The following is a 24,836-nucleotide window of genomic DNA, read 5'->3' as shown; positions in this document are numbered from 1 at the left end:
CAATGTCCTCTTTATGAGGAATCAAGGGGGAATCACGTCTCAGCACTGGGAAAAGTCATGCTTCTTTTCAGAAATTTTGGAAAAATCTTAGAAATACTGTGACTCAGGTAAATGATACTATTTTTTTCCCCTTGCTTTGCACTGGGGAATTCAGAGCCAAATTTGTAACCTCCACCCACCAATCACAGCTCTGGGGTCTGTCTCGCTTCCTCCAGTCCCACTCTTTCCTCTTCCTTTACATCTTGTGCTGAATTTTCTCAAAAGTCTTCATTTTATCCTTTTTCCTCAGACATCTTTTTGCAAGCAGCCTCGAATCTTTGTAAAACAAGTTAGGGCAGACTCAAAACTGTAACTCCTCAGGGGCTGAATGGAATTATTTGGATAACTCTGTGTGTGTGTGCACGTGTGTGTGTGGGCATGTGCGTGTGTGTGTGTGTGTGTGAGGGAGAGAGAAAGAAAGAGTGTTACCCTAAGTGACAACTGGACAATCACCTTCTAGGATTCATTTATCAAGACTGAAGGTGGGACCCTGGAGTTTCGGCCATCAGAACACTTATAGATAGAAGAGAACAGTTCCAGAGATCAGTTGGTATCTATTGGGAGGTCTCTGGAGCCATCAACTTATTTTTTATTTATCTCACGAATGGGAGGATAGCCACAGCCTGTCCATTTGTGGCCTACTGAGAATCTTTTTATGTATGTATGTATGTATGTATGTATCTATTTATTTATTTAAAGGTTTTATTTATTTGAGAGAGAGTGAAAGAGATCACAGAGGGAGAGGAGAGAAGGAGATGCAGATGCTGCTGAGCAGAGAGCTGGATGCGGGGCTTGATCCCAGGACCTGGGGATCATGACCTGAGCCGAAGGCAATTAACCAACTGAGCCACCCAGGGGCCCCTCATGAGAATCTTTTTAGCTTCTTTGCATGTACATCTTATATACTGTTTCTACTTGTGCCTGGTAGGGATGGTTTGCCCCAGAAGAGGCATCAGATTTCCAGTGGAGGGGTCTGAGCTGGGTTCATCAGTCTAGAGGTTGCTTCTCCACCTAGAAAAATATTTCGTGGGAGCAATCCAATTGTTTATTCTTGTCTGTGAAGGGCATTGTGCAAGATTTCATTGTGAAGGTGAGCCCATTTTATTTTATTTATTTTATTTATTTTTTAAAGATTTTATTTATTTATTGAATGAGAGAGAGAAAGCACATGAGGGGGGGAGGGTCAGAGGGAGAAGCAGACTCCCCACCGAGCAGGGAGCCCGATGCGGGACTCGATCCCGGGACTCCAGGATCATGACCTGAGCCGAAGGCAGTCGCTTAACCAACTGAGCCACCCAGGCGCCCCGAAGGTGAGCCCATTTTAATGTAATCTCTTCTATCAGAGAATTATAATGAAAACCCGGGAGGCATCTGAATATAGGCCATCTTCAAATTCAGTTTCATTGATTGCTAATAATGCCTTATCTCCAGTTTTCAAGGAGCAATCTCAGAGGATCACCTGGATCTGCCCAGGTTTCAGCTCGGTTGGGGTTTGATTCGGGTTGGAAATGAAGTTCTCACTTCTCTTTCCCCTACAAAAGGACGACACACTTCAGCTCTCGGGAGTGCTATTTCTTCTCCCTGGGGAGCCCCTTCAGTGTGGCATGATGCTGGAAAGAATAACAAACCAGCACTTAAATAGCCATGAAAAATAGAACTCATTTACTCTAAAGCATTGGGCCATGGGTAAGTTGGGTGAAGGTTAAGATTTTAAGTGGTTTGTACTTCTCCTTAAAGAGAATGATCCTTAACATATCTGCTGTTGTTGCTGTTTCTATCATTTGTATCTGTTTAGAAAAAAAAAAAAAGTTTATATCTCCATGTTGTTCAGCCACGTAGATGCCCACATGAATGATCGAATGGGGCAAAGCTCACCAAAAGAATGTGATGTGTGCTAGGAATCACCTACAGGACCCAGGGGGGCTGAGAGTGGGAATACAGATTCATAAAAACATCTGCTGAGCCTAAGAAGTGAGGTTGGATGGGTGCATAAGGAATATTAAAAATATCACACTCCAACCAAGTTTTCAACAAGGCACTAATATAATGTGTAATGTCTAGACTATGTGGAGGCATTCATCTATAGACTGGGGATGGTAACTCTGAGGCAACTGTAGGATGTACAGTGCTTGGTAGAGACCTAGGGATCAACACACGTTAACCCTCTTCCCTTCTGCCATGAATCTCACCTCTGTGACTAACTAGTGGTGTGATCTTAGGCAAACCAATGGGAATGATGGCATGGCCAAAGAACATATACTACGTGTGATCTGTAAGGCACCTGGTCCTGGTACCCCTCACTGCATTTTAGGCCCCAGCAGCCCTTAAAATCTGTGTCATCATGAGGCAGAACTTCTTTGCCCCTGCAATTCTTTACAGTGGGACCACCTTCCTGACCAAGAAGTTCTGTTACTCGGTTCATTGTATGGATGCTGATAGATCACAAGAGACAAGCTGCAATCAAAGCCCTCTGAGATCATTTAGGATAGGAGCTTTAGGCTCCAAGAGAAGGAGCCCTGGAATTTCAGGGTTGAAGGGCCCTGGTCCATTGAGACCAGCCCCCCCCATTTGATGGATGTGGCCCTGGGACGAAGTGGTATGCTGAAGAAAGGTCACGGTGTGAGGCCAGACCTGAGTTACCTCCTACTTCTCTCCAAGCTCAAGCTCTTTCCCCATTTCACACTGCCTCCCTTCCTCACTCCTAAAAAATATGTATGCTAAATAAAAATATAAATGTGTTATGCCAATTACACCAGCTTTATTTGTAATAAACTTGACCTATTAAACCCAAAATGCTAGCTATAGCAAATACTAAGCACTTAATTGACATAATTGTACTTAATTTTCTCGAGCCTACAACTGATTTCTGGTGCTTTGGATGGCCCACACTGCTGTTTTTAGTTGCATTCTTTTCCTTTTCTCTGAGTCTGCTGTGGACTGAGTGTTTGTGTCCCTCTGATATTCATGTTGAGGTTCTACGCCCCAGTGTGATGGTGTTCGGGGGTGGGGGCCTTTGGGAGGTGATTAGGTCATGGTGGCAGAGCCCTTGTGATTGGGATGAGTGTTCTTATAAAAGAGCCTCCAGAGAGCTAGCTTGTCGTTTCTGCCATGTGAGGACACAGTAAACAAAATGGCCATTTATGAACCAGGAAGTGGATTCCATCACCTGTCACTTGATCTTGGACTTCTCAGCCTCCAGCACTGTGGGAAATACATTTCTGTTGTTTCTAAGCTATTTGTGCTATGGCATTCTTGTTATAATATCCAGGGAAGGTTTGAAGGGGAAATGAAGAGCAGATTTGGGGGTATGTGGATAGGAGGGGCCACTGTGATGCCTTCTTCCCTCCTCTGTCTCTGTGGGTAAGATCTCCAAGGTGCCAGGTACAAATTTAAAAATGAAATGTGAGGCTGATATCAATGGATGCCAGGACTTCAAACACAGGTGAAGAAGAAAGACTTGTTCTTTAGCATCTCTGTCCAAGGAAAAAGTACTGAAATCTTGCCCAGGCTTCTTGTGGTGGGGTGGGGGGTGGGGGAGGTGACAACCAAGACCACACCAATGGCCAAAATGAGGGCTTGAGATTTGTTGTGTACTTCATTGCCTGCTGCTGCCCCCGATTCCCATCACTGTGGATAATCTTGCACTAGCTACTTCTAAAATGAATGTCTAGGGGCCATCGTAGAAGATGGATTAAGCCCTTTACAATAATAAACTTTCCTGAGGCTAACTTTAGCAAGAACTGAAATAGGAGTTGGGTTATTTTCAGACTCCAGCATTCAGTGTTCAAAGGCCTAGAACCTCACGGGAAGAATATAGACCACAAAGCAAGGGACTATCTGCTTCTCTTCTTACCTCTGTCCTCTTTCATTATTGAAGCATTAAAAATACTCTCTTTGACAAAGATGGCATGTTTTACTTTTCCAATTAGGTTTCCTTGGGAGCCAGTGAAAAGGTGAGTGTGCCTTTACCATGTTTGTGTGGGAGGCTCTGAGAGAGAGAAGAATCTTGAAGGTGACTTACCTAATGAACTGTTGGAGAGGGATTAATAGATCAAGAAGACCCACTTCTGCTCCAGAACAGTCTTTTACAACATTATTGCTGTTATAAAATTAACTGAGATAATTCATGAAAGTTACTCAAAATGGTATAGTGAACACTCATGAAAAATAATAGTAATAATAATAATAACCAACATTTACTGAGTGGTTATGAAAATAATTTCTTCAAAGACATCTAGGAGAAAGAAGTTTGACAAGTGAATTAAGATACTTCCAGCAATAAAATTCTATAACTCAATTAGTTGGCATAAAAGTAGAAACTAATAATTTTGTTCCTCCATCCATGCATTCATCCAACATTTACTGAGTGTTCACTGACTGCAGTGATGTCGACAATCTAATTTATTTTCCTTTTAGGTAAGATGACTAAATAGAAGTCCTTTATAAATAGGATGAAAGGGAAAATTCCACAGCTCTATGGAGAAAATGCTATTTTATTTCAGTAGGTAGGCTGTAAGTAGACTTTCTATCAGAAATAAAGCTTCCAAGCAGATGGCAAGACTCATAATATTGTGACACCTTGATTCTGTGTTTTGTGCAGAGCTCAAAACAATAGCAGAGTTGGAACTCTCAAAGGTAAAGTTGCCAAAAATGCACAGTCACATTTTAATACAGTGAAAGTCTCCGAAATCAACAACTATTTGGCAAGTCAAAGGTGCCTCCCAAGCAACATTCTAGAGTGCGCTCTCCATTTTGTAAGCTCAAATCACACCAGTGCTTTACAAAGGAAATCTATTAAAAAAGGAGATATTTAGGGGTGCCTGGGTGCCTCCATTGGTTGAGCATCCGACTCTAGATTTAGGCTCAGGTCACGATCTTAGGGTTGTGGGACTGAGTCCCGCCTCGGGCTCTGCGCTCAGCAGGGAGTCTGTTTGAGATTCTTTTTCTCCCTCTCTCTCTCTGCCTCTCCCCTGCCCCCCAAAATAAATAAATAAAAAAATTTAAAGAATGAGATATTTAAAAAGATAAATATCCATATGGTTAGTGTATTAGTCTGCTTGGGCTGATGTAACAAAATGCCATAGACTAGGTAGCTTAAATAGAAGTAGAAATAGCATTAAAAATTTATGATAAACTCACACCCATAAGTACCAGCTGGCTTAGGGATGGATGGTACGTGATTCTCTTCTCCATTTTTCCCTAAATTGATTGGTCAATTAGTGGGGTCAACATACCAGTGGCCTTCATTACATCTATGACAGAAATAGAACATCATGCTTGAAATAGGCATATGAAAAAGATTGACCTATAAAAATATTCACTACTGGGTTGTGGATCATTTTGGTCTCACAGACCAAAAAATCTGTACTCAAAATCTCTAAGTGGCACAAGAAAAAATAAATTTGGGGACACCAGAGCCATAGTTCAGGATTTGCCAAGTAAGTTGTGTTGTGATTCATTTTGAAAGCAAACTCAGAGTTCTGGGACGGGTCATCTAAGGGCTCTAATGGCTAAGGGAAACCTCATTTGTCATTTGCTCAATTTTTCTCTCTGAAGAGGGAAGGAAAACAGGACAGTCTGGAAGAAGAAAAACTGTTAGATCCCAATGATGGAAAACCAGAGAGCTGCATTTGGAAAAAGTTGTTATTTACTCAACTCTGAGTCCTTAGTGACTGTTAATAATGGACAGAATGTTTGCGTCCTTCCAAAATTCATACGTTGAAGCCCTAACTCCTAGTTTGACTGTATTTGCAGATGGGACCTCGAAGGAAGTACTTAAAGTTAAGTGAGGTCAAAGGAGTGGGTCCCTGATCCGACAGCATTAATGTTCTTGTAAAAAGAGACATCAGAGGGTGCCCCCCACCCTGCCTTATGTGTACAAGGAAGGCCATATGAGGACTTAGAGAGAAGGCAGCCACCTGCAAGCCAGGAAGAGAGCCCTTGCCAGGAAGTGAATTGGCCAGAACCTTGATCTTGAACTTAGAGACTTCAGAACTGTGAGAAAATAGATTTCTGTGGTTTTAGCCATCCAGTCTATGGTATTTTATGGTAGCCCAAGCAGCCTTACACACACTGACAATATGAATATTTATCTTTTAAAAATATCTCATTTTTTCAGTAGTTTTTTTTTTTGGCTTTGAAATAAATCATTGTGTTCACTTGCTGTAATTTATTTTGAAATCACCTTTTTTTTTTTTTTACTCATTCTTTGAGTCTTTGAAAAATTCCCTTACTTTTGTTCTCTTAGTTTCTCAATGTCATTGCATTTTTATATATATTTTTACCAATATACCTCATTCTTTCCACTCTGTTTTTTATCTTCTATGTTTCTATCACTTTTTTCTAAGAGATAAGTCGAAAAGAGGTAAGTCAAAAGCATCTTCTTTTTGGAAGGATGCACCATCTAAGACATTTATACTGCCTCCTGCGTGGACATCCTGAACCAACAGAGTTAACATTTAAGTAGCAAACAAATTTTTAAAAAGTGATAAATCTCTGCCCACCTAGTGGTATGAAATATTTTACTCCCCTTATAATACCATCATATGGTTTGTTTTATATATAGATGGAAAAATAAAAAAAAAACCCAAACATCAAGAATTTAACATATTAAAAACAAAATAAGGTTTCACTCAGCAATGGCAACCTGAAAAAGGCATAATCTGCTTCTACATAGCTTTGAATTGAAATCAAGTTTTCAAAGGATCTTGCTGTGAGTGATGGAGCTGTCTGGACCTAAGTTCTCTGAAAGCCAAGAAACCATTTTATTGCAATATAAAATGGCATCTGAAGAGTCTGGTGGAATGCAATTGCTTTTCTTCACTTTGCATTTTGCCCAAATAATTCCGAGGTGCAACCTACGGACAAGATGGATTGCTTTCTGTGTTGCTGTTGTAGATTGTTTTTTTGTATCGTTTCCATGGGTTTCGTAAATCTTGCTCATACAAATCATAAAAGATTTGTCAACATAAAAGCTATTGGAGAATCATAAAAAATAATTCAAAAATCATTCCCATCATTTTAAATAGATTAGAATTACTCATAGGAACAGTAATATTAATGTCAGTATTTTTTTTTCCAGGGAGGTAATAGAGTTTTTTTTTTTCCTTTTTATTAATAGTCAGCCCTTAATGTACTTTATGTGCATGATTAATAGACATTCTTCAAACTCAGAAAGCACAATGACAAATGATGTTATTAACAGTAAGATTCTCAGTGAATATATAATTCTTTGTCGATTTCAAATTTAGTCAGAAACTCGAGTCTGATCTTAATTTCATTTTAAAATGTGTCTGAAAGGCCTTTGGGTGCATCTTAAGCAGTTTGTAATTATTGTTCAGGTCATCAGATATACAAACTGGATCTCAACTTTTCCTTAGAAAAATATATGTATAGGTTTGAAGAACAAATGTTCTCTCTTTCAGAAATGGAATGAACTCCTGCAGTAAGGTCTGTTGGGTAAGACCCTATAATATCTACTTTCTAAAAAAAAATAGTTTGTATTGGGTTTTCTCTGATACTAATGAGTTTCTTTTCTGAGGCAATCGTAGTTCTGACATGGCGTGGGCCTTGAAAAGTCCAGTCGGATGGAGAACCTCTGGATGTTCTTTTCTTTTCCCTATCAGGCCTTTGCATCCCCCCCTGCCCCCAAGCCCTGCCCTCTGCTCTGGCACACAGACACATCCCACTTTCCACCAAAGCCTGCATTTCTTGGGGGCCAGAAACCTCTTATTCGGCTTCACTCCTGTTCTAAGAGGTTGAATAATCCCATCAATAGGGGAAGTGCGATCTTTGGCTATTTTCAAACTTTCCAAGATGGCAAACCTGGCTCTTACACCTTAGTCACTGAGGAAAGATACCTGCTCTTTGAATAACAGGAAGGTTCGAGGTTCACAACCCTCTGTTAAACCTCACTACAGCTGAGAACATAAACGTTTGCTAACTAAGGGTAATATTTTAGGAAGACATCATGGGGATTCTAGGTACCATCTGCTTCAATAATCTTGGAAATCCCTATCAGAGCTAACATTTTTGACCAAAATTTATTATGAAGTCTCCCGAAGGAGCTCCAAAACCAAAGAACAACAAGAACAACCTGTAATAAACTGCTACCTTGTTAATGATGCTGGCTTTTTTTTTTTTTTTTTTTAACCACCCTCAGAGATCCAAATTTAATGGAAAGGAGATATTTTTATGCATTTTATCTTTTTTTTTTTTTTAGGGAAATTTAAAATCAACTCGCTTTCATCATCTTTCTCTACTCACTCTTAGTCACATAATACTGAAACATTTTTATCAGCACTATGAGGCTTTATGAAAGCAGACCTTAAAAACTCTCCTGAGCTTAGGTAAAGGTCAATGCTAGACTGGGGAGAAATAAATCAGGACTGAGTTCTCAAAAGGAGAAAGGAAGGGCTTACCACACTAAAGTGATGTTTAAGTGTACAGAAAGCAAGTAAGAAAAGAAGCATGCATTTTATACATTCTCATTCTGTTTATCTTTTTTTCCCTAGGAAAGTGATTTCCTTATATAAATCTGTTTGCCCACTGGTGCCCCTGTGTAACTTTTCACCAAAGCAAGGACAATTCTGATTTCCCTAAGGACAGAGCGAAATCTTAGAGGCAAAATGAAATAAAAGCTGCAACATATAAAAAACCAGTTCCCAATACATGGACACGTAGGACACAATAAAAAAGAAGTCAGACTTTCAGATGGCAGAATCTAAGACGTTTGCAAGGCATTGCCCCTTCCGCCCTGTCACCGTGAATGTGTATTTACAGGGTTCTGCCGTGTCTCGCATCGACCGCCTCGATGCATCGAGGTTGGGCAGCTTCATGCAGCAAGCCGCCCAAGTGCCATCACCCGGTTGTTGTCTAATCAGCAGAAGGAAAGTGTACGAAAATGCTGGGTTCTGGGTGGAACTGTTTCTTTCAATTGTCTTCCGAACCTGGATAAAGTCCCAACACTACAAATTTGGAGGCGACTTCTCTGTGGCAGCTGGAATCTGTTCTGCGTTAAAATGACTGCATTGTGTCCGCAGTCACTGGGAAGGGATAATTAGCACTAAGCCGTTTACAAGTCAGATTATTTCTTGGTTCTCCAGAGAACGTACCAATGAAGCAAAAAACCTGCAAAGGGGCTCCCTCTGTGAAAGAGACTATTTTAAAATGTTCTTCATTGCCGGTGTCAAGTCTGTACTGGAGAAAGCTCTCAGAGACGAGGTGTCAATGTTAAATTAGTTCCCTTGTAAATAGGGATTTTGAGACAGCAGGTTAATTACACGAGACAGGCTCAAGTCTCCAGAGAATACCAGCAATATGTGTGTGTGTTGCATGGGGCTCAGAATTTCCGTTAATAAAGTCAGGATGCACACCTTTTTCTTCATGTAGCATGATAAACATACAACTGGGAAAGAGATGAAACTAACACCATAAAGGTACTGAATCATTTCTGGGGAAGCTGTGCTTTGGGGGGTGGGGGGAGGAAGGGGCTGAGTGTTCTGATTTCACATCTTTATTCTGATTCTGGAGTCCTAGCCCTAATGTACCCCATCACCCAGTGTCCTCAGCCTGGCAACCTCAGGATCACCTACACCTTCACTTCCTGTTCCCTCTCCAGGTCCAGATCTGCTCAAGGCCACCTCAGACATGGCTCTCAGATCCAACCATTGGCTATCCATGTCACAGCCAATACTTGGTCTAAGGCCTTGTCACCTGGGCTACTTGATAGATAACCATTTTTTAAGTTTTACTAAGTACCGCTAATAATAGCAAACACCCAGGCAGTGTTTTCTATGTGCCAAGAACTGTTCTAAGAGACTATTCTCATGGCAATGCTATGAAATAGGATTGTTATCCACGTTTCACAGAGAAGGAAAATGGAGAACAGAGAGGTTAAGTAAGGCGGCCAATGTCACAGAGCAGGTAAGTGGCGGATCTGGGACTTGGATTCTTGTGGTCTGTCTCCAGAGTCTCTGATCTTAAACCACTAAAACATACTGATTCTGTTTTAATTTAACCCATTATTATTTTTATTGTTGTTGCATTTTTTGGAATAGGGAATACAGGTACCTGGTTCAAAATTTAAAAGCTACAGAAAGCTGCATACTGAAAAGACCCTTTGCCACTCTGGTTCCCCATCACCCAGACCCTGGTTCAGGAGGTAGTCAGCATGACCAGTTTTTTCAGTAGCATCCCAAGCAAATATATATGTCATTTCCCCCCGTTTTCTCCCCTCATACAAATATCCTAGACTGGGTACAATTTGGCAGTATGCCTTTTTCATTGAACATATATTGAAGATCATTCCGTATCAATACATGAAGAGCTTCCTTATTCTTTTTCTTTCTTTCTCTCTCTCTCTCTTTTTTTTTAAAGACTGCAGATGGTCTAGGGGTGGGCAAACCTTTTCCTGTAAAGGGCCAGATAGTAAATATTTTAGGCTTTGTGGTCCATATGGTCTCTGTCACATATGCTGCTAGTGTTTTTTTTTTAAACCTTTAAAAATGTAAAAACATTCTTGTCTCACGGGTTGAATTAAAATAGTCTGCAGGCCAGATTTGGCCATGGATCATAGTTTGCTGACCCTTGAGCCGAGAGGCTCTTCCCTTGATGCCCTGCATCTAGTCTTCCCTCACTCTGGGCCCTTCTTGAGCATCCTGAAAGCACTATGCTCCTCTCTTCCAAATCTGACACTGACAGGGCTTCCTCTAAACCCTCTGTGGCTCCCCACTCCTGACAGGGTAAAGTCCAGACTGCTTGGTGGAGCCGACAATGCCCTTCACGATCCATGTATTTTTCCATACCTTCAGGTCTACTGCACTGGTGCATGCCACCATCAGCTCTCAACCTCAACTCCTACAGTGGCCCCTTTGCCCCGCTATTGGTATGCAGCCCCCCTGCCCCAAATTCACTCTCCACATGGCAGCGCAGCCCTAGGGATTTTTTAGAAGAACAGATCATATCTGGGAACGTCCAGTGGCTTGTTGCTACCCTAGAAGGAAGTCAACTTCTTTATCATGGTCTACAAGGTGAGCCAGCTCTGCTTGGCCCTCCTGTCCCACCTCATTGTCACCATCCTCCCTCCCTCTGCTCCCCATCCACCAGCCACACTGACTGTTCTGTTCCTTGAGGAAGCCTAACTCGTTTCTGCCTCTGTGGGTGCTGTTTCCTTGGCTGCCTCCTTGGAGTTCAGCCTCAGTTCAAATGCCACTTCCTTAGTGAGGCCTCCCCGCAGCTCCCAACCTACAAGGGCCCTCCACAAGTCCTCGCCACACCACCATGCTGAATTTCCTTCTTGGCCCTTGTGGTCATCTATATCTTGGTTTGTATCTGCAAATTCTTTGCTTGGCTGGAACGTGTGGGTGTCTCCAGGGCCCAGCCCGGTGCCTGACACATATTAGATGAACACTTAAAATTTTTCTGATTGAACAGTTGAAGAGTTTCAGCCCCGTTTACCTTTCCTAGTGGATCTCTCTTCACTCCTCGCCTTCTGCTTCAGTCTCTGGGTCCACTGGCCTTCTCACCCACCACTAAACATGAACTTCCTTCTTAAGGTTTTATACCTTTGCACTTGTCATCTCCTTCTCTGAGCAACGAACTCCTACTCACCCATCAGCACCCAGTCAAATGTTACCTCTACCTTTACACTTTCTCTTGTGTCAACTTCTTCCTCTGTCAGGCTCCCAGAGCACTTTGCACAGAGCCCCGTGGTCACTCTGGGCTATAATTATTTACTTACCACAAATGTTTGTTTATTTATTATATCCTGAATACCCCCAGACATTATATATATATATATATACACATATGTATATGAATAAGTATTTTCTTATCTGTTTATGTGTGTGTGTCCACCTATAGCATCTCTATCTATCTATATGTATTACATTTTCATTTTACCTAAACAAGCTCCTTCAGGGAAGGAACACCTTGGCTGGGATTTATACGGTAAGTGTGGGCACAGAATAATATAAATAGCAGCATTTAGCTCTGTGCTAAGTGCTTTCCATACATTTTCTCATGTAACTCTCCTAATAACCCAAACGAGGGCAGCACCATTATTATCTATAATTTGTCAATGGGGAGCCTGAAGCGAGATTAGGTAACTCGCTCCGGGTGGATCCACCATTCCCTACCAGGCCGTCCGGCGGCCAGCGCGCGAGGCTCCTTGGGGTGCCTCCTCTTTGCTCTTGAGGTGGTGCACAAATCTGTCCTGTTTCCCTGTGTGAGACCAGGGGGGCACAGCTCTGCTCAGAGAGGGGTCAGGTGAGGCTCTCTCACTCCCCTGCAGTAAGGTCCTCCCTTGTGGGGGGCACAGATGTCCCTCTGCCAGCCAGATGGAGAGGCATGATGAGGACGCTGCCCTCTGCACACCTGTGACTGTGTCATCCCCAAGGGCAGCCAGATGTCCTTGGGGCCCACCTCCTGTTGCCACATGCTGTTTAGCCATGTGGACATAAGTGGCTCTGCCAGCTTACACTTGAGCTAATGTGATGGGACCACAGGGCTCTGGGCAGAAGGGCGAGAGCCTAGAAGGCAGAGGAGACAGGGCAGAAGGAGCTCCCTTTCTTTATCATTTCCTTTCGTTAATTCTTTTCCAGCTTTACTGATGTGTAATGGACAAATACAAATCATATCTATTTAAGGTGTACAACACAGTCATTTGGTGTATATATATACATACATACATACATATATATATCTTTATATGTATGTATATATATGAAAAGCACAGCAAAGGAAACCCTCGTCAAAATGAAAGGCAATCCATGGAATGAGAGAAAACATTTGCCAAGCCATATATCTGATAAGGGGTTAATATCCAAACTATATAAGGAACCCCTACAACGCAATAGCAAAATAAAAAAATAACCTGATTAAAATATGGGCAAAAGACCCGAATAGGTATTTTTCCAAAGAAGATATGCAAATGACCAACAGGTACATGAAAAGGTGCTCAATATCTTTACCCTTTCCTTTAAGTGAAGAGACTTTTCTTGCCTATTCTTTCAGGGAATAAGGGCAACTGGCAAAACTAGCATGTTTTTTTTTTCCCCTAAGAAGTGCAGGCTCCGTTGCAGAGTGTATCCTGGAATAAAGAAGAAGAAGGTCCTGGAATAGATTTGTTGTAGTCTGGCTTCTGTTTGTGGGCACATGTAACTTTTCAGCTCATTGGGAAAATTCTGTCTAGAGAAGTAGGTCACAAACTTTACAGCAGTGCTATTCAAAGTGAGGTCCTTGGACCAGCAGCGGCAGAACCATCTGGGGGCTCGCTAGCTTTGCAGATTCTGGGACCCGCTCCAGACCTGACATATCCAATTCTGAATTTTAACATGATCCCCCAGGAGCTTTGTAAGCACATTCGAGTTTGAGAAACATGGACTGAGGGTGCCTGATGAGAATGTGAGTTGGGGCCCTATGCCTTAGAAATCCTGATACACTTGGTAAGGAGGAGATCCAGAAATGTGGCAAGCATCACCTACTTTTGGGTGGTTCTGCTTCCTTTTGTGAGCAGCTGTGGTCCAGAGGCAGTGCTGTGTGCTGGAAATAGTCCAGGCACTGCATTTAGATGGATCGGGGATTGAATCACAGCTCTGCTACCTACCAGCTAGGTAATCCTGATTAAGCACTTCATCTTGTCACACTTGAGCTTCCTCAACTCTAAAATGGAGAAAGGAAAGGCCTACGCCTTCAGCTGTGAGGTTTAAAGGCAATATATGTAAAGTGCCCAGTACCAAGTCCGTGGCATAGAGCACGTGGAAGGTTAAGTATTACAACTATTAAATCAAACAGTTGTCTATTGGTTGCACCACTGGATGGCAGAATGGGCCACAGTATTGATTAATTTCAATTGCGGAGCCAGGGAAGGCCAAGGGGGGTTAACCAGGGTGTGATGGCTGTAGTTTCTTGGTTACTTACCCTTGATCTTAAAGACACAGAGAAAGGATTAGACTGCAACAGCCATCAAACTTTATCATTTACTAAGAATCACCGGGAAGCGAGTTTAAAATGTTGATATCTGGAAGCTGTTAACCCAAGATTCTGTTTCATCAGGTCTGGAGTATGGCCCAGGGATCTGTATTTTGATCTCGGGGAGATGAAATGGATGAGGCCACCGATCTCACTCTGAGAAACAGTGGCTTAGAAAATGTGTGAATTCATTCAGTACACAAAGAGCTTGACACACGTGGGGGCCTTTGCTGGTACTGAGCAACAGACACGAAGAGAACCCACTCTCCCCCATGTCTGCCCTGCCCGGGAGCGTGGGTCTCCGGGAGAAGGGAAGCTGTGTTAGGACATCAAGAACAAGGGGGAAAAGCCATACCTGGGCTTCCGCAGCTTCGATGGTGTGGGAGAGATTTCCATTTTGTACGGGTTCCGAAGCATCACTGGGTGGTGTCATTTCAACCTCCGTGCTGGTGCTGTTTGGGAGCTCGATTTTTTCTGTGGTACAATGTAGATACACACAGAGAAAGCAAATGGAGTCAATGGGGGTAAGAGCCATGTTGGAAGGAACGTCCTAAAATGTTGGGCCAAAGAAGACAGTGGTCTCAGAGGGGTTAAGGCCCAGGGCTGGGGTGGTGCCAAATGGCAAAGGATTTTTAGCATTCTTCCCAATACCTCTCAGCGTTTTCAGTCCTCCTCCTCTCTTTAATAGCTCTCTGGCTCTCTCACTCTGGGCTGATATCTTGAGTCCCCATTCAGCTCCCCTGGCGCACATTCTCTATGCCAGGCAAAGTCACCAAGTAGCCATTCAAGAACATGACCACAAACATTTTTTCACCAAAACCATGCTCAATCTGTACACTAATATTATATCCAGGACCACACCCCTTGGATTTTTTTTTTTTTTTTTTTTACAGCAGGATCTTTTCTTTTATACAACATTCTGGAAAGGATATTTATTGGCTAGGGACCCAGGAGACTTGGGTCCAAGACTTTGCTCTGCCATTATCAGGCTGTCACTTCAGGCAAATCTCCTTTCTGTGGGTTTCAGGAACCTTATCTGTGAAATGAGGGGGTTCAACTGGTTGACCTTAAGGCCCACTGCTTCCAGCCCTAATTCTCTAGGTGCGTTGCGTGCACAAGCCTGCCAATGTCTGGGTGGTGGGGGCAGGCTCTAGAGCCTGGCCTTCTCAAAATGCCTGGAGAATGCTCTTCTGCACATTCTACACCTGGGCATCCTATGGCAAGCAAGGCGAGGGGAAGCTGAACAAGTAACAGAGGGAAACATCTGTCATTCCTAAGTGCGAGATAACATCTGCCTAGCATGAAGCCACAGGTCAGCAGGTACAAATTCCAGTTTTTCTCTGGGAGTTAGAAGTGCCTCCAGGGTCATGGTGAAGCCCTGGGACTCTCTGACACTGGGCATCCCAGACCAGCCTGGGCTCATACTCTGGTTCTACTGCTTATGCTGTGGGACGCCTAGCAAGTAATTTAACTTCTCTGAGATTTAGCTTCCTCATCTGTGAAAATGGGGTGATGTGCTAATACCACTAACAACGATACAATCAAAGGGTATGCCTGTGAAATAAGAACATGCATATAAAGCACGTGGCACAGAGCTGGGACAGAGCAAACAAGCAAGCAACAAACTATTCTGATCATTATTATAGTCACTGCCTGGCACTAGACGATTTCTTTTGGGGGCTCAGAGGAGCACCTCACGTGATCAGTGATCAGCACCACCAAGGTCTGCCACGACTTCAGTGGGAGCAAAATAGAAAGGTGCTTAGACCTTCTGGCTCTGCTGGGACCCCGCCACTCAGTTTAGGAGTGACCAAGTGAACTGTCTGGTAACTTAGTGGGTGTGGCATGGGCCATGTCCCAATCTTCTTGGATTTCAGGAGACAATGAAGCCGTGGGGGTCTGTGTCAGGCCTGCCGAGGGCATCGTCATGCTCCTTGGTCTCAGATACGAGCTGTATCGGGCCACTCATAGAGTGTCAGAATGTTTGTTTCTAGTAACTTCCAAAGGACGACACATTTTTATCACTGGAAAATATTTTGAGAGTTACATAAAAATGATTGGGCTTGAAGTGGCCACATTTTGGAAATCACAGGGAAATGTTTCTGTTTACTCATGTATTTAGTGGTGGGATACAGATGCATAAGTATATTTAAATACAAAAAGCCACAGAAGCTCAAATGTATTTTATCTTTCCATGTTTTTCACAGCAGCAGTGTCATGTATGTGGTGTTCTGCTTTATGTGGCTCTACCAACTATTCCTAATACGCTTGGTCCAGTCATGAAAAATACCAAACACCAAGTACCTGGGGAGATATTAAAACTGGGTTTTGGGGTGTCTACTGGCTGAAGTGAGACAACATTGAGATCAGCCCACGATGGCCAAACCTGACCCTACCAACACGGGATGATCAGGTCCCAAAGTGGAATTAAGATGTTCGAGAACAGAGGTGAACTGATGAGAAGAAACAGCCCCTGCACACAATATTTAACATCTCAGCTTATTCCCCTCAGGTTTTTCTTTTCATACCCAATAGAATCTTGACTGTTCCTTGGCCAAAGGTTGTCCGGGAGCCAGAAGTCAGGCTAACAGGAGAGGCAGAAACTCTCCTAAGGAGTGTCCCGTATTTTGAGTGCAACGCTGCAGCATTTTGTCTGCAGATCATTGCAGTTTCTTGGGCAACGGCATCGTTTGTAGCAGAGATCCAGATTAGGTTAAATTTAGTCTGAATTTAGGATTAGTGGGTTATATTATAGTTGCAGACAGGAGAGGAGGAACATCATGTTCTGAGTTAAAATAAGATGTCTGAATGTCACGATCTGGTTCACACGGGAACTCAGAAAAAGTCAGCCCAAAGAGACCTGGGCTGCTATTGCTGAATTCTTGAGAAAGGAGAGGTGGTGTCACCTCGCAAGGACCCCGTCACTCAGTTCAGGAGTGACCAAGTGAACTGTCTGGTAACTTAGTGGGTGTGGCATGGGCCATGTCCCAAGTATAGCATGTCAGTATCTGGTTACCAGGCAAGAATCTCAGAAAGGATACTCTCACATTTTGTTAAACATTAAAAAAGACAGGTGTATGTGTGGGTCGTCCTTCTGTAGAATTCCTGAAATGAAATGATTTTCTACTCTTCAAGGGAAATGCCTGGTTAGAAGCTGGTTTTACTTTAGGTTCCTCAGAGAATCATTTTACTCTCCTTGGAGTTCCCCTAGAGTAGGTGACATAGTGTATCCATTTATGCCCTGTGCCCCCCAGGGAAAATGGGCTCTTGCGGAAACCCAGGAACGGGCTGAGCCGCAGGGTTGCGGGTCTGCACCGAGTCAAGGGGCCCACGCTGGGTCCTGCCTCCCCACGCCCCTCCGAGTGCTCCGGGAAAGGCATGGGATGGATGCAAGTTTCTCTGCACTCACCCACGTGATTGGCAGCCCCGTTCTGCCTCTCGTTCTCATCCACCTGGCATTTCTTCTTGGCAATCTTATGGAGAATAGAAGCCTTTTCTCTGAACCTCCCTGAAGCAAGAGAAAGCAGTGGAAAAGGAGACACAATGAGGAGGACGATAAAGAGAGGGGCTCTCGGAAAATGCGAGGCACTGGCCCAACAGGCACGTGGCTTGCACAACTTTCTGCTCAACCCAAACACCCTGTGCCCTGCACGAGGGGTACGTTCTTACCTTTGTGGATTCTTTAGCCCAAATCTCTGTTGAGAATCTCAAGCCACCAGACCACAGATGAAAGGTTTGCCTTGGACCTCCTCCCTCCCTCCTGCTTGCTTACAAAATAAAGGAAGGCGCTAGTCATCACTAAACCCCCCTCTCCTGCTGAGATCCAAAACATGTCTAAAGATACGGTGCTGCTCTGGAGACAGCCGTTTCTCTGGAATTAAACGTCCATCCCAGAACTGGCTTTCGACCATGGAAAGCCAAGCCCAGGGGCCCTTTGAGTTGACTTCGGTTTCCAAACATCTATCTTAATCAACACTGAAGTTTCTAAACGAGCTGGGAGGATGCATCCCAGCTCTCCGAATAGCTGAGTCAGCGGCAATTAAAGCATCAAGGAGGCATCTGCTTCCACCTGGCGATTTAGGGCAAAGAATGATCAACTGAGCACAGCAAGTAAAGTCTGTTGGTGATGAGCCACTTAGGGGAAGGTGCTGGAAAAATACTCCAAATTCTCAAAATCATCATTTCAAACAGCTATACCACAAGTAAGACACTTAATTTCTTCTCCATTATTGACATAATTAATGGTTACATGCATGCAACAAGCACAGGAAAATAAAAAGCATGCAAAAATGTAGAAATTAGTGAAACATAGCCCATTTTGCTTTCTTTTTTAATCGTTGATCCCCTCTGCACCTCCCCTCCCCCACCCAGGAACATTCAAGGTACAAAGGAGCCTCATTTTAAACGGACTGGTTCTTGCCTAGATTCACATAGGATGAGCCCTTCAGTGCACCACAAGCTCTACAATGTTCTCAGTAGGGATTTGTGTTGGCTGGATTCTCTAGCAGCGTACTAACGTGGGAGCTCATTTTACCTTTCTAGTTAGACCCAAACGGAACCAAACCAAACCAAAACCCATACTTTCTCTTGGAGGGTCTCTTTTCTTAGGATGGGACATGGTAGGTTGACATCCGCTTAGCTACCCCCCACTCACGGATGGAAGTCATGGGGTGTGGTCATAGCAGTGACTTTCGTGACTGGGTGGGGGTGACAGAAGCTGGAAGCTAGAGTGGGATCAGCTGATTCCAATGGTGAAGGTGACCCCAGATGGAGCCCTTTCTGCTTCCCAGCTCCAACAGTCCTAAGCCCAGACACCTTGCTACCACAAAGGCGGCCTCTGGAACGAGAGCGCCTCGGTGTAGGCAATGAACGTGCACCAGAATGCACATTCTCGAAGGAAACAGGAAAGGAAATGTAACACAGAGCAAAGTAGGCTGGCATGGGGCTCGGGCTTCATGAGGAATGAGGAAGAAGGATGAGGTGACAGGCGCGATGTCCATCTCTGAGGGAGCTTGAAGGTCAGCGTTGAAGGTCTCTGAGGGAGCTTGGAAGTTCAGAGAAAAGGTCTCTTGGGGTTTAGCGCTGGGGGCAGCTTCCTTTATTTTGTAAGCAAGCGGAAGGGAGGGAGGAGGTCCAAGGCAAACCTTTCATCTGTGGTCTGGTGGCTTGAGATTCTCATACCATGCTGAAAGGTATTTTGAATTCAGCTGTTTTTATTTAATTTCTGAGGAAAACTCTGGGAAGAAAGGGGGAGAGAAAAGAAAGCCTGGGGATTAGGAGGAGGAGGTGAAAGGGAATAAGAAAGGCCAGAAAATGAAGAGAAAAAGAAGGAGTTCAAGGAAGGAGGAGGGAGGGAGGGGGTTGTGACTGCTTGCAGTTGGCAGGGTGGGTGCCAACCTCTCTCTTGGCTGCCGAACCTAGTCTTATCTGCTTCTCCATACTCCGCAGCCATAAGCCCCGAAGAGGGGTACTTCTTGTGGAAGACACTTCCAAGAGGTCCTCACATCGTTGGCTAAAAAGCCCAGAAGACAGAGAAAGAAGTTCTGAAACATAGAAGATGGTGCTTCTACCAATAAAACTCTTCAGTGGTCTCAGGGTCACTGTTTGAACTTAGAACCTTCTAAAGCTCTGTGAAGATGGGCAATAATTGCCATTTAACAATTACATAAAAATGATAATAAAGCAGGAAAGCATTCAGAAGGCCAGACAAATAAACCTGTGGAAACAACCTGAGGTAACCTAATCTAAGGAATGCCCCAAAGTCCGGAATCACGGCAGAGAAAATATTTGACAGGAAACCGCTGATCGCCTACTGTGTGCGGTCACAGGAGTATTTTCAGGGCTTAGATGTAGACCAGAGGGAAATGATGAGAAAAGGCACCCCAAAGCATGGAAGGGTCCTGCCACTCATGGGCTGGCTTTCCCAAATCCTCTAAAGGCAGGCTGGGAACATAGGATAGGAGATGATTCTAGACTTGGGATTTCGTAGGTTCTCAAACATTTTCACAGGTCAGCGAGGGCTTTCTAGATAGCATGTTCCGACTCTTCCCACTGCAGCAACACTTGAGATTTTCTAAGCTGCTGAAAGGTGGGAGGGGTTGGCTCTCTTTGTTTTCTCTCGGGGTTTAGCCCTGGGGGCAGCCAGGCAATGCTGGGAGGCTGGCTGAGACCTCTCCTTTCTACTCACTTCTTCAACTTCTTTAATTCAACCTTTGTCCCAGTTAGCATGACCTGATTACCATTCTGCATTCCTCTGCAGCCTAAAAGGATTTTTTTTTTAAAGATGAGTTTCTAGAAAAGCAGCAGTTGAAATGCCACCTTCAGAATTCGGCACTCAGGTGTGCTCCTCGAGGGTGGTGGGGCAGAGCCTGACAAAGTAAGGCAGCTCCTTTCAGCCCAATGGACACCCCAGGGATCGCCACAGGGTGCCTCCTGAGAAGAGTTGTGAGGATGGCTGAGCAGACAAGAGTAGGCATGGGGTCCCCGGGGCAGAAGCCAGCACAGAACCTATGATTCTCAAAGTGACCCTCTCTGTGCCTTGGGGTAGGAAGGAAAGGCACCTTCAGGACCTATGCAGCCTGATGCCACAAGCCGATGAGAACACCAAGTAGGCTGTATGTGTGTTGGGGACAGCACAGTATTGTGGTTAAATTTTGGACGTGACTTAAAGGCAGGTAGATCTGGGTTGAAGCCCTATCTCTTTCAATGACCACTGGGCGAGTTTTGGTTAAGTTCTTGAATATCCCTGAGCTTCAGTTTTGCCATCTGTTTAACAGGGATTCCAATGGCATTGGCTCATGAGTTAGACGCAAGGCTTAAGTGAGAAAATGTGTGCAAGGGGCTTATCACAACACCTGGCATTGGAAGAAGTCTGTAAATAAGAGGAAAAAGAAAAACAAACTAACGAAAACCACAGAGGCAAGGGTGACATGGCCCCGAGTTGCCTTAGGAGAATTGTTGGCATCTTCTCTTCTCTCAATGCAAACATGCAAGCCTGGAGAATTAGCTACACCCCGACCCAGCGGTTTAAGCCTAGTGGGACCGGTGTTCGGGTTTTAGTGAGCCCTCCGAAGTCAGTTCCAAAACCGATTAGGAAAAGGATCACTTTGCATCTTCCTAAAATTGAGAGGTCAAGGTGATAGAGCTGCCATTCTGTGTTTTAAACATTGATACCTTTGTGATCTGAAAATGGAGAGATGGTGATCAGCTTTTCCCCATCACCTGGGAGGACAGAGTTGAGGCAAGGAATTACTGCTGCACCATGATCTCTGGGCTCCAAAGAACTTCCTGATGTACCAGGGGTTTTAACTCCTCTGTGTCTCAGGCTCAGAATTTTAAAACGGGGCTCATACACCCTTCTCATACAGCTGTTGGAAGGCTCAATGGGTTAACAGACATCAGGTTAATAATACACATGGCCTCTGACCTACATTAAGTGCTCAGGACGTCCTTCCATGAAGTGTTGAAAGTACAAAGATTAATATTCACAACAGGATTACTGTTTAGCCACCTCAGGTGGGGGAGACCTTGGCAGGAAAGGGCCTGCTTCCATAAACTATTTTAGGCATGGACTCCATGTTGGCATTAAGGGCTGACACAGAGGGGCAGATTTCAGAAACGACTGTAGCTCTGTGCCTGGGGATAAAGGATGAAGACATTTTTGGGTACTTTTCAAATTGAGGGAAGGAGCGATTTTTAACATGTTTTAAGGCAACCTTAAAAAATATATACTCTGTTGTGGTGCGAAGCCTTAAAGTGTTGTATTTTTACATAGCGACAGATATTTGTATACTTAAAATCTCGGAAATAGCAAACTCTGCTCAAATCGTGAGGCACCTACGTCAAAACCTAGTACACAGTTTTAATATAGTTTAGCTTGTTCTGAAATTTGCAAAAGAATACCAGCTGAGTGTCCTCAGGGGAGCGTGTGTTGAGGGGGTGGTAGGGAAGAGCAGAATGAAAGATCAAAGCATAAGGACCTAATGTGACTAAGAACAAATTTTGAGAAACAATCAGGAATCAAAATCCTTGACCCTATCACCCAGACATAAAAGAGAAGCCCCAAGCTGCACAGCAAAATAACCTTCAGGGGGTCTGTTCACGCAAAGGGAATGAATTTTGTTTCTGTTCTGCTGTTAATTAATTAAACCAGTCCCTGGAAATTCCTTCACCTCTTTCCCACCAAGCCTGTAACAGGCAGTGTTACAAAGGAACTCTTTGGGTTGGTGATCAGATTAACTCCTAGCTGCTGCAGAACATTCTGAGCCTCAGCAATGCAGAAAAGGGACAAAAGAGATATATAGATGCAAAGGGGAGCACACCTCAGTGAACAGACCTTGGTTTGGGAGAAGAAAAGAAAAAATGAAACAGAAGGGAAAACTTGAACATAGTGCTTTTACATCTATTTTTGTGTTTTCAGTTCTGCCTTTCCCGTCTCTGTCTTTAAAGTTTAGGATTTGGCAGGTAGCTTAGAAAGCAAAAGTGCAGCTGGACGTTCCTCTTGTTTATTCATTGCCTTTTTTTTTTTTTTCCTGGAAGCAGAGACTCAAGTTAGAGAGGCCATCATCACTGAGAAGGCACACAATGAAATTGATGGGGCCATAAGCAAACACTGCCCTTGGGGTCAGCTTGGGCTCCTCTCTTTCTCTCACAGCCCACATGCTATCCATCAGCAAACCTGGTACCTCTGCTTCCAAAATATTTCAGAAGCTGACCTCTTCTCCTTCCTCCCTCCCACGCCCAGCAACCGTCCTGCTGATCTACTCACCAGTCTCCCCTTCCACCTTTACCTCTGTCTCCCAGGCTGGTCTCATCCCAGTATCCTTAGTGATCAATCAGATCATGTCACTCCTCTGGGCAAAATCCTACAGTGACTCCCCAGGTCAAAGTGAAAGCCAAGGTCATTACCAGGTCCTGTAAGGGGGGTTTAGCCACCGAGGCTGCCCTGCCTCATCCTTTCCCTCTCTCCAGGCTCACTCTGCTCCAGCCATGCTGGTCCCCTTGTTGTCCCACCTCAGGGCCATGGCATTTACTGGTCCCTCTACCTGGAATGTTCTTCCCCCAGAGATCCATTGTGTTCACTCTCTCAGCTCCTTCGAGTATTTGTTCAAATGTCACCTTCTCACTGAGGCTTCTCTGAGGAGCCCATTTAAAATTGTAGCCTCTCTTTCTCCAGTATTTCCTATCCCCAGCTTGTTTTCTCTAACATTCGTCACCATCTAACATACATATTGATTATCTGTTGCTTTCTGTTAGCAGCCAGCTCCACGAGGGTAGGGATTTCCATGGGTCTTGTTTTCTGTGGTATCCTCAGAGCCCCATAGGGCTTAATAAACCCCTCTGTTTGGGTTTCCAGGCAAGTAGATGAGGCAATCACTCCTTAGTAGGCTTCTTGTTGGCTAATGACCTAAAGTAAATCCTTTCACGTCTACCCAAACCCAAGGCCCCAGTGGGGCTGAGCCCTACCTGTGGAACCCCAAGAACTTCCTGAGGTAAACAGGAGAAAATGGGGTGGCTAGGTGTCCACAGCCCAGAGATGGAAGACAGGGTGTGTCAGTCATCCCCTTCCTGCACATTGTGGGGGCTGACAAGGTGGGTGCTGAGAGGGGTCTTTGTGACAGGGGAGGTGCAGAGAGCACAGTAGGGGGCAGAGAAGGGAAAGCAGGGCTTTGGCTTCTCCTTCATTATTAAGATGCTTCTCATCAAGACCTAACTGAAGGCCCGACCTGAAGGTTTCTTTAATGATACTTCACCCCTGTCCTTGCAGCCCTCCTTCCCAAGTGGAAATCCATCACTCCAATGGCACTTTGATTATACCTCGTCACAGCCCTGATTCCAGTTTGCTGCCCACATATCTGCTTTCCCATCAGACAGCAGGCTTCTCTGGGGAAGGGACCTTCTCTCACCATCTTGTGTCCTTCAACAAGCATCTTAGAATAGTGCTTGGCACATCATGGGCACTCACTGAATTCTAGTGAAGTTCTCCCTACATCAGCTCTCTTCGGAAGTGTGAGCTTAAGTGGGTGCAAGTCATGAACAATCTTCCGCTCTGCAAGTATTAACCAAACCTGCGCTGTGTACCAGGCAGTGTTTGGCGAACAAGGTAGATCTAGCTGGTGTCCTGTAGAGTCACTGCCGAGAGCCAGAGAGACAAAAAGCAAGGACTTAAGATTCATGACGGTGGGGGCCTTCTCGGAAGGGTATGGAAACTCACAGAATAGGGAATGTTCCAAGATACAAGATATCACTTAGTAGCTTGAAGGAATAAACTCCTCTTCATTCTATAAACTGTCCTCACGGGGCAGCTTCTTCATCTAATAGGATCTGGTCTGACTTTTGTTTTTTTTGTTGTTGTTGTTATAAGTAAGTTCTATGCCCAAAATGGGACTTGAACTCATGACCCTAAGATCAATAATCGCATGCTCTCCTGACTGAGCCAGCCAGGTGCCCCCTGATTTTTATTCTTACAAGCAAAACATTGCAAAAATTTTCACCTTAAGCAAAAACGCCAAGACCATAGAGTGTATTTATTCCTATATTTATTTTTGAAGACAACCTCTAAACTATTTTTCTAATTTTTGTGAAGCATCATGTAAAACCAATTATGACTACATTGATATTAATGGAAATTAAACCAGTATTGTAATGTTTTGTAAAATGTCTTTAGTAAATATTCTGTGAATGAACCATATAATAAGGGTAATCAACATAATTTAATTGTATTTGTATAGACATAATCATAGGACTAGCTTCTGTAATTAATGAGAATACATACATAATTGTATCTCAACTGGTGGTCATCATGTAATGAAATGAAGCAGCCAGAT

The 24,836-nt window shown here is 44.0% G+C and overlaps 1 protein-coding gene across 2 annotated transcripts in view; it reads right to left on the bottom strand.

Annotated features, from left to right (window-relative positions):
• SLC24A2 (solute carrier family 24 member 2) overlaps positions 1-24,836 on the bottom strand; it is a 244,652-nt gene that overhangs the window by 27,107 nt on the left and 192,709 nt on the right. For both annotated transcript variants that reach the window (XM_034987922.1, XM_034987923.1), the window contains 2 exons: positions 17,420-17,518; positions 14,366-14,484 (listed from right to left, as the gene is read on the bottom strand). In XM_034987922.1, the coding sequence (XP_034843813.1) occupies positions 14,366-14,484; positions 17,420-17,518 (218 nt within the window). The remainder of the gene's footprint in view (positions 1-14,365; positions 14,485-17,419; positions 17,519-24,836) is intronic.

Source organism: Mirounga leonina, unplaced genomic scaffold (genome assembly GCF_011800145.1).
Source record: "Mirounga leonina isolate KUSES-001 unplaced genomic scaffold, KU_Mleo_1.0 Mir_447, whole genome shotgun sequence".
Classification (NCBI taxonomy): Eukaryota; Metazoa; Chordata; class Mammalia; order Carnivora; family Phocidae; genus Mirounga; species Mirounga leonina.
The sequence above is the reverse complement of the archived record's forward strand: the minus strand, read 5'-3'. Positions and strand labels throughout refer to the sequence as shown.